Source organism: Lipotes vexillifer, unplaced genomic scaffold (assembly GCF_000442215.2).
Source record: "Lipotes vexillifer unplaced genomic scaffold, Lipotes_vexillifer_v1.1 scaffold1129, whole genome shotgun sequence".
Taxonomy (NCBI): Eukaryota; Metazoa; Chordata; class Mammalia; order Artiodactyla; family Lipotidae; genus Lipotes; species Lipotes vexillifer.
In genome coordinates this window covers 990,397-999,875 of record NW_006789022.1, presented here as the reverse complement: position 1 = coordinate 999,875, position 9,479 = coordinate 990,397, and the positions used below count along the sequence as shown (strand labels likewise).

Sequence of the window (9,479 nt, the reverse complement as noted above, 5' to 3'; positions counted from 1 at the left end):
GCGCGCGCCGTCCCGGGCACGGCCTCCCGGCGCAACGCGGGACGCTTTGGCGACTTCTCCGACCTGCTCCCCCACCCCCACCCCCGCCCGCCTCCAGCCCGGCCAGGGAAAGGTGGGACGGCTCCGGCTCTAGTTACGGAAGCGGCCGGTGCCCGGCGAGGAGGGTTCGAAAATGCCCCGCGCGTTTCTGGTGAAGAAGACGTGCGTCTCCACGTGCAGGAGGAAGTGGAGCGAGCTCCCCGACGAGGAGCGCGGCGAGATCTATGTGCCAGGTGAGGCGCCCAGTCCGCGCGCCCCGAACCCCGCGCCGCCGAGAGGGCGGCGGGGCCCCGTCGAGCGGCCGGCGTGCAGGGCGCAGTGGCGCTGAGCCCGGCGGCCGGCGCAGCTGGGGCGCCCGATTTAATGTTTAAGCCGCCGCTGCCCCGTTAGCCCGCTGCGCGGCCGACCCCGGGCGCGGGGGGAGGGGAGGGCAGTGCCGGCGGAAGGAGCGGCCAGGCGGGGGCGGGCGTGGGCGCGGGGGCTGCCAGGTGGGGGCGACAGCCGTTCCCAGGACCCCGGCGGGGCGGGGGGCAGGCCTGTCCGAGGCGCGCGGGCCCGCGCGGTGCCGCTCTCCCCTTCACCGGTCCGAGCCGCGGCGCAGGGGAAGCAACGGGGTGTGTCACCGCTCAGGCAACCCTCCACTCTTGTGTCGTAAATCCCGAAAGCCGGGACTTTTATGAGGCGGGAGGAGGGCACTGGAGCGGTGCCACTTCGGGGGGCAGGGAGCGAGCTGGAGTTTCTGCTGAGATTTGTGCAAAATGTAAGAGAAGACCCAGAGTTGAAGCCACCTTCATTGATCTCTCCCTCTCACCCACAACACTGGCTGCCAGAAGGTCCCCGTGAGGGTCGGGCAGGCAGGAGCTCCGAGCTGTGGGGAGCGCGAGACTGTGGGGAAGGCGCCGAGCTGCACCCCACTAGCCCTGAAGACAAAGGTGGGATCAGCTCTCACCTCTGTTAGAAACGCGCCTCCTTCGACCTTGCAGAGGACACCACTGAGCTGAGAGGGGTTTTAAGGAGCCCACCCCACAGCCAGGGAGCAGCCCCGGGGGAAGCTGGGGCACCCAGTTTATTTTCGGAAGACGCCTTGACAGCGTGGGAGTCAACTTTGGATGAGTAACCCCAGTTGTTTCTTCCTCCAGTGGCATCTTCCACGTTAGCCCCGAGACCTCTTCTGCGCCTTCGGTCCTCCCCCACCCCTAACAGAATCTTTGGTCGGGAGCCAGTTTCCTTCAGAACTCCCCTTCCCCAGGCGTTGCGGGTGGGGCGCGGGATGCGCTGAACACCCTGCCCAGCGCCTCCAACGGGGGAGAGGTTGTAATTAACCAACCGACTTTGACCGTTGATCTGCAGGTTCCCCTGCATCGCCCCGGCCCTGTAGGAGAGTGGTGAAATAAGTGGGAGCTCCCCGGCGGGCTGCGGCCGGGCCGGCTGGGCAGCCGTGTGCTGGGGGCCCTGCGCCCGCCCCCCGCCCCCTTCCGGCCACCCCGCCCAGCCCGCGAGGCCACCTCACCGGCAGCGGAATGGAAACCGGTTCGACAGGTAACAAATAGGTGGGTTGTCACCGTTATTTCCCAACGCATGCGCCGTCGCTCCCCGGGCCACTCCAAGCTAATTAGCTCAGATCAGCTCCCCCCCCTCCCCGCCCCAGCCACCAACACACGCCACTGCGAGCCAATAAAGCGTGAACCCGTCCGTCCTGCTCGCACTTTAAGACTTCCCGAGCGGACGCGAGGGACGCCAGTCGCGCCGGGACGAGCATACCTGCCGCTTCCCCCGCCGCCCAGTGCATCTGGCTGAAGGGGACCTCGTTCAGACGGAGGACGGCGACAGCTCCAAGGAGTTGAAACGGGCGCGCGCCGTCCCGGGCACGGCCTCCCGGCGCAACGCGGGACGCTTTGGCGACTTCTCCGACCTGCTCCCCCACCCCCACCCCCGCCCGCCTCCAGCCCGGCCAGGGAAAGGTGGGACGGCTCCGGCTCTAGTTACGGAAGCGGCCGGTGCCCGGCGAGGAGGGTTCGAAAATGCCCCGCGCGTTTCTGGTGAAGAAGACGTGCGTCTCCACGTGCAGGAGGAAGTGGAGCGAGCTCCCCGACGAGGAGCGCGGCGAGATCTATGTGCCAGGTGAGGCGCCCAGTCCGCGCGCCCCGAACCCCGCGCCGCCGAGAGGGCGGCGGGGCCCCGTCGAGCGGCCGGCGTGCAGGGCGCAGTGGCGCTGAGCCCGGCGGCCGGCGCAGCTGGGGCGCCCGATTTAATGTTTAAGCCGCCGCTGCCCCGTTAGCCCGCTGCGCGGCCGACCCCGGGCGCGGGGGGAGGGGAGGGCAGTGCCGGCGGAAGGAGCGGCCAGGCGGGGGCGGGCGTGGGCGCGGGGGCTGCCAGGTGGGGGCGACAGCCGTTCCCAGGACCCCGGCGGGGCGGGGGGCAGGCCTGTCCGAGGCGCGCGGGCCCGCGCGGTGCCGCTCTCCCCTTCACCGGTCCGAGCCGCGGCGCAGGGGAAGCAACGGGGTGTGTCACCGCTCAGGCAACCCTCCACTCTTGTGTCGTAAATCCCGAAAGCCGGGACTTTTATGAGGCGGGAGGAGGGCACTGGAGCGGTGCCACTTCGGGGGGCAGGGAGCGAGCTGGAGTTTCTGCTGAGATTTGTGCAAAATGTAAGAGAAGACCCAGAGTTGAAGCCACCTTCATTGATCTCTCCCTCTCACCCACAACACTGGCTGCCAGAAGGTCCCCGTGAGGGTCGGGCAGGCAGGAGCTCCGAGCTGTGGGGAGCGCGAGACTGTGGGGAAGGCGCCGAGCTGCACCCCACTAGCCCTGAAGACAAAGGTGGGATCAGCTCTCACCTCTGTTAGAAACGCGCCTCCTTCGACCTTGCAGAGGACACCACTGAGCTGAGAGGGGTTTTAAGGAGCCCACCCCACAGCCAGGGAGCAGCCCCGGGGGAAGCTGGGGCACCCAGTTTATTTTCGGAAGACGCCTTGACAGCGTGGGAGTCAACTTTGGATGAGTAACCCCAGTTGTTTCTTCCTCCAGTGGCATCTTCCACGTTAGCCCCGAGACCTCTTCTGCGCCTTCGGTCCTCCCCCACCCCTAACAGAATCTTTGGTCGGGAGCCAGTTTCCTTCAGAACTCCCCTTCCCCAGGCGTTGCGGGTGGGGCGCGGGATGCGCTGAACACCCTGCCCAGCGCCTCCAACGGGGGAGAGGTTGTAATTAACCAACCGACTTTGACCGTTGATCTGCAGGTTCCCCTGCATCGCCCCGGCCCTGTAGGAGAGTGGTGAAATAAGGGCGGCGAGGGGCCCTGTGAGGGCTCTTGCCTCGGTTTCTCTCCTGAATAAACTGTTGGAGACAGTGGGTGTAGTGGTGGCCTGACGACCGTCAGGATCCTATGGCCTACAGGGCTGGTGGGGTATTTCACAGCTTAGCCTTATCTCAAGTGCCTAGGCCCCTATCTACAGCCTCCTTAAAAGGTCGGAATGCGCCAGCAGTCCTGATGACCCCAGTGGGGAAACTGAGACAGAAAGGGAAGTGCGCTGCCTCCACACCGGAGGCGGATCAGGGTGTGGGCCCAGGATTCTGTGTATAGTTTCTTGCTTCTCCAAGTTCCCTGGGGAGTTGATCGGTGTTCCACCTCCAGAAGGGCCATGTGAGGGGGTGAGGGACGCGAGCCCCCTTCCTTGCTCCTGCCTCCTCCCTCACCTGTGTCTGACTTGCTGCTTAGCTGCTCCTTGGGATCTGATAAACCGAACTTGGACTGTGTTAAAGGTGAGCGGAGCCTTGCTCGAGACTAGTGTGCTGTTATTTTTAGTTTTATTTCACATCCCAATCAGTAACAGATCATGTGTTGACTTTTACAAAGGACAAAGGAATTCCGTTTGTTCAAATCATTGACTTCCTTGCATCCTAGTGATTTTCCCCAGCACAGTTCTGGTGGCCATAGTGGGAGTGGCGGGGGAGACCTGCACCCAGGGGCTGTCCCATCAGGTGCACAGGATGGTCTGTGCCGCCTGCCGCTGCTGTCCAGGTGAGGGCAGCCGCTCACTCTGCAGGATCGTCCCGGATGTAGGATGGGGTCTAACCTGGAGGTTCAGGTGACAGTTTGCCAGGGAGAGTCCTGTGGGCTCAAGCAAACAGTAGAAGTCAGAGAGCTTTTGCCTCTCAAAACCATGTGGCCCACTAGAGAGTTTTCCCACAGTTTTTGGAAATGAGAAAGGGAATGTTCTCGGGCCACGCTCGGGTGCCTCAGATGGCTAGAGGGTGGGGAGTGTGTTTTGTGGTGGCCTGTCCCCTGACTGGGCCATTCCATCACCAGCCGACCGTGACCCTAAGAGCCGGCTGGGCACGTTTCCTTCACCCCACCTCACAGACTCAGCACGTTGTGACCAAGTAAGCATTGACCCCATCCGGTCCCACTGGGAGAGGCACCGGGAGGGCTGGGGAATGAAGCGTTTGAGGTCTGACCTTCCCGCCGGGGCCCTCTGAGACCCTCAGAGCAGCAAAGAACGCCTGGAAAGAAAGTGTTTACTGACTGAAGATCCTGGGCCCCGGACTGGCAGCTCTGACTCCAGGGCCCGGTCTGGCCAGCACTCCAGCCTCTTCTGTGAGGCGCAGTTCTAGAGGTTCCCCGCTCAGTCCCCTGGGCCTCACTCTCCTCCCAAAGCTGAGGGAAAAGCCCGGAAGTTGGCACAGGGCCTGGAAGGCTGCAGGGGTGGGCGGGAGCACTGAAAGGGTTCATGGCTAAGTTGCCACCTGTTTGGCCCTCGAGCCCCTGCCCTCCATCTCCCCTGGCATTTCTCCTTCGTTGTGTCATTACCGACTGTGGAGTGCAGGGACTGATGCTGCTCTCTTGATGATGAACCCAGGCCCCTGTACCCAGGGGCTAAATTCCATCTCCTGGACCTCAGGGGAAGCTCCAGGAACGGGGAGGAACGGGGATGAAGTGGGGTTCTCCAGGCCCCTGCTGAGAGGAAGCTCAAAAGGCCAGGAAGGCACTGGAGGGCAGACCAGGCCTGGAAGCTGAATGACATGCTCCAGCCATGAGCATCCTGGGGCCTCTTCCCTACCGCCCCCCGCAAAACCGCCCCCCCCACCTCCCCACTTCCGACGGAGCGTCTGCAGTCCGTTCTGCCAGTTCATCAGCACATGCCTACCCCAGGGGGGCAGCCAGGCTGAGGTGCGCAGGACTGGAGCGTCCTCAGCCTGGCTCTGACTAGGCAGTGTGGGCACCTGGGCAGCTCTTTCTGGGCCGAGTTAGAAAGGCTGAGAAAGTCAGCTTTGGGCCCCAGAGTACACATGTAGGGGCACGAGGGAGTGGAGCTGGGGAGAGATTATGCCTCTGACGGTGATCATTCTGATTCCTGGGAAGTGCTGGCAGTGAGGGACGCGTCTGCAGAGCTCTCTGGGGCAGCAAGGCTGGGAGGGCAGACAGCCAGCCCACGGATGGGTACGGTGGGCTACATGGGACTCCTAGCTGTCCCACAGGGTGCCGTCACCCAAGCTGCCAGGCTGTTTGTCCCTAGCTTGGGTGACCTGAGGCAGAATCCTGCCAGACTGTTTGTCCCAGAAAGAGAGCAGGTGAGGCCGAGTCCTCTGGGCACAGGCAGGACGGGCGCAAAGCACGGCCATTGTTGATGTCAGCCTTCTTTAACTCTCTTCACGCTCAGCAAGTATCGTGTGGCGTCCCACAGGGGTGCCAGCCCCATGCTGCACGGGAGGGAGGGAAGGAAGGACGCAAACACAGTACGGTCCCGCCGGTTGCAGCGTCCGCCCTGGTGTGAGGCTGAGGTGCACGGGGTTGGTTAACTTCACTGTGGACGCGGTACGAGGAGCGGTTGGGAAAGGGCGGAAAGATCCTGCCTGAGAGAAAAACTTGGCGTTCACAGAATGGAAACGACAGGCTAAGAGATGGGCCCGTTGTGTTTCCAGGGCTGCCCAGCTCTGCCAGTTGGCTGGCACCGGCTCCCTTTCAGGCCCCTGCTAGCTGACCTGGGGGCCGGAGGAGACGGACACAGGGGACCCTGCCCTTCCCGATAAGGGTGCAAGACCGCCTAACGCCAGCCTGGGCTGTGCTGACACACTGGGCTCCCCCCCCGCACCCCCCACCGCTTTCAGGTCGGCAGCAGCGCCAGCCCGTGGCTAGGTGTCCTCACGTCTGCTTCACCCGCTCTCCCCAGAGAGCCTAGGGCCAGGCCTCGTGCCCAGCCTTGGCCTGAGGCCTTGGATAGGGTAGGACCTGGCACCCTGTCTGGTATTTGGGCCAGGAGCTTTCAATCCAAGAGAGAGGGGACTTGCTGAAGGCCTCGGGTGGGAAGCTGCTCTGGGCCCAATGCCCACAATGTCATCCAGGTGAAGGCATGTTGAGCCGACAGAAAGGGAACCCGTGCAGCCCCTGAGGGGGTAGGGAGAGGGCCTTGCCACACTCCTCAGCTGCGGGCGGGCGATGAGTAGCCACAGCGGCCGCCACCTTGCCGGAAACATCTAATTAGGGGACAGAGAGTAGCGCAATCAGGGCCCAGCCAGTTCTGCTCGCTGCCGCTCGGTGCCGCCCAGTGACAGGCGCGGCGGCAGGGCCACGCTCCGGGGGTGGCAGGAAGACGGGTTTGGCGGGGCGGGTGGGATGAGGCAACCGTCCCCACCCTGACGGCCTCACCTGCCCCTCGCTCGGGAAAAGCGGCACAGGGGCAGAGCAGGCAGGCCCGCTCCCTGTCCCCGGTTCCCCAGCACTGTCATCTCAGGGCTTCTGCGGAACGGGAGAGGCAGGCCTGCGAAACAGGTCTCCCCCTAAACCTGCTTAGATCCTCAGAACCCTCACCATGGACCCCACTCTAGTGGAGCCACGGAGCCAAGGGTGACAACTCGTTTGAGCGCAAACCGGTTAACCCTCACCTGTTGTCACTCCTCCCTCTGCTGCTCCGTGTGCAGGCTCTGCGGCCCAGCTCCAGCTTTTGGGAGCCTTGATCTCGCTCTCTGATACTGAAAGACAGAAGAGGGTAGAGGTTCCTGTTTGTCTCTACCTGGATTGAAACATGGAAATTGTCATCCAGTTTTGAATTCTCAGACACGATCTCCAATAGCTGGTAATCTGGCATAAATTGAAGCTGCCAACACTCTGACACGCCCACCCTCTGGCAGCCCCCATCCCTGTACACAGACGGCTGTCACTGTGGGGGGGGGGGGGGGGGGGGGGGGGCCTCCGAGAGCTCCGGCCTGACATCCAGCCGTCCAGGGCTTGGAGAGAGGCCAGGTCAGGGCCAGGTGCTGGTGAATCAACTCCCGGAATGAGGTGGCACATTAGAGTCCCCGGCCGGACAGACAGACGGCGCCAGTGCCAGCAGAACGGGTTTGGGTGGCGGGCAGGCGCATTCTTCCCCTGTCAGAACTTTGTTGTGTGTGAAGGGGGCGAGAGCGGGGGCCTCTCCCGGAACTTGGGTGCCTTCATATTCGCCCTTCCTCCGTTGGTGTGTCCTCTGCTTCCAGCCTCGCCCGCTGCATCCTGCTGGGGCCGCCCCTCCCTGGGACCCCGTCCACTGTCTCAGCGGCTGGGGGCTGCGGGCGCAGGGGCCCTTCTTCACGGTTCTGAGACCCTAAGTCAACCTGCCAAGTCCCTCTCCCTGAAGCCCACTCATCCTTTCCTTCCTGTGCCCCTCTTGATTTTTCCTTCTGAGGCTTGGAAAATGTTCCTAGCTTAGCCTCTTCGGGAGAAAACTACTGACCAAACTGTAACATTAGATTGTTTGCCTCAGCTCTGGGGGTTTGAGACTTGTCTCCTCTGTGTCACTTGGGAGAGCCCCCCTCCTGTCTAGTCAGGACGAGGGCCAGGCCTCTCCGGCCCTGTTTAGCATGAGGTGTCTGCCACGGGGGGCAGCGTGTCAGAGGGCTGCCGGTATTGCTGGTATCGCTGCAGCTGCCGTGCGAAGGGCGGGAGCCCAGCCCTCAAAGCGCCACAGCGACCAAGCAAGTGAGCGGTCCCTGCTCTGGGGAAGGCTTGCGTAACAGCCGGGCAGGCTGCCCAGGAGACTGTTAGGCTGCATCCACCTGCTGCTCCCTGACCTCCTCCCTGCCCTGCCCCACCCGGCCTGCTCACCTGCCAAGCTGGGCCAGCGGGAGTGGGGAGCCTGGAGCCCCAGTGAGCTGCAACGTCAGGGACAGACCACCCGGAAGGAGAGAGGGGTTAGGACCACCCGTTCCCCACGGCCAGCAGCTAAATCTGCCTGGAAGAGAGGCCCGGAGTGGCGCAGACCACCGGGACCCTTCTGGGGCAGGGATGAGTCCCTGGGTCCAGGGCCTCCAGTGGTGCCCTTTGTCCCTGCAGGAGCGTGGATGAGGCCTGGAATCCAGAGGGACTGGCCCAGGTGGGGCAGGCAGACAGCTCGGGAAGAATAATTGGCAGGGCAGGTTTGGTCCTCCCAGTTCCGCTAAGACACAAATTACTCAGCGGGCAGGCCTGTGGGCCGTGGAGCTTGGCTGGCGTCACCTGTAATTACCTTAATGGGGTGGGGGGAGGGAGGTGCGGCATGCAGTGGGCTGGGGGCAGCCCTGCTCTGCCACATGCCTGCAAGGGGTGGGACAGCGGCTCCAGGTTCCAGCCAGCTAACTGCCAGGGAACTTTCCGGAAATCCCGCGCAATCCCCTTTTCTCCACCAAGCCCCTCACTTGGCTGTTCTTCTCTTCCCAGTCAGCCTAGGCTTCTGCCCACCACGGCCCTACAGGGAGCCAGAGCCATCAGTGGCCGAACCCCCTTCTTGCCCCCTGGCTTTGGACATGAGCCTTCGGGACTCCAGCTATAGTGTGACCCCAGGGCCCTGCGTGGTGGCCCAGCTGCCCTCCGAAGACACGAGCCGCCTGGCAGACCCACAGAGCAGGGACCATGGCTTCCTGCGCACCAAGATGAAGGTACTGACCCTCACACTGTCTCAGACGACCAGGGGCACGTGTATCCTCCTGGGTCCAGCCCACGAGACGTGGCACAAATGAGACTTAAGCAGAGATTGGCCTTGGATCTGGGTCTAGGTTTCTGCAGAGAAGTGAACCTCACTGGAGCACGGACGGGGGTGGGAAAGAAGAGAAGTGGGTCAGAAGTGAGAATGCCCATGCGCTGGGAAGAAGCAGTGAGGTTCCAAAGACGCTTAACCCTTTGGAGTCCTCTCTGGGGGGTGTTTAGCTTTGTTTCTGGTCTTGAGGGGAGGCACCTCTTTACACAGAAGTCCTAGGAGAAGCGGGGAAGCATGAGCCTGGCTCTGCAAGCTGACCTGGGCCTACGTCTCCGCCGCCTGAGAGTGAGGTCTGGAGTCTGCTCGGTGGTCGACTCCCTGCGCAGGTGCCCGGCGGCAGTCTCCGCCTCGCCCAAGTGTGTGCTTCCATCCCAGAGCCTTGCGTCTGGGGCGGGGCCTGGTGAGTGCCCACTCGCTGCTCAGTAGCAGAGGCAGGAAGGAGCTCACAGGAATG

The 9,479-nt window shown here is 63.3% G+C and overlaps 1 protein-coding gene across 1 annotated transcript in view; it reads left to right on the top strand.

The window, feature by feature from the left end:
• The first annotated feature begins 1,778 nt into the window (after positions 1 to 1,778).
• OVOL1 (ovo like transcriptional repressor 1) overlaps positions 1,779 to 9,479 on the top strand; it is a 9,577-nt gene continuing 1,876 nt past the window's right edge. The window contains exons 1-2 of the mRNA XM_007461982.1: positions 1,779 to 2,160; positions 8,710 to 8,927. Of these exons, the coding sequence (XP_007462044.1) occupies positions 2,061 to 2,160; positions 8,710 to 8,927 (318 nt within the window). The 5' untranslated portion in view covers positions 1,779 to 2,060. The remainder of the gene's footprint in view (positions 2,161 to 8,709; positions 8,928 to 9,479) is intronic.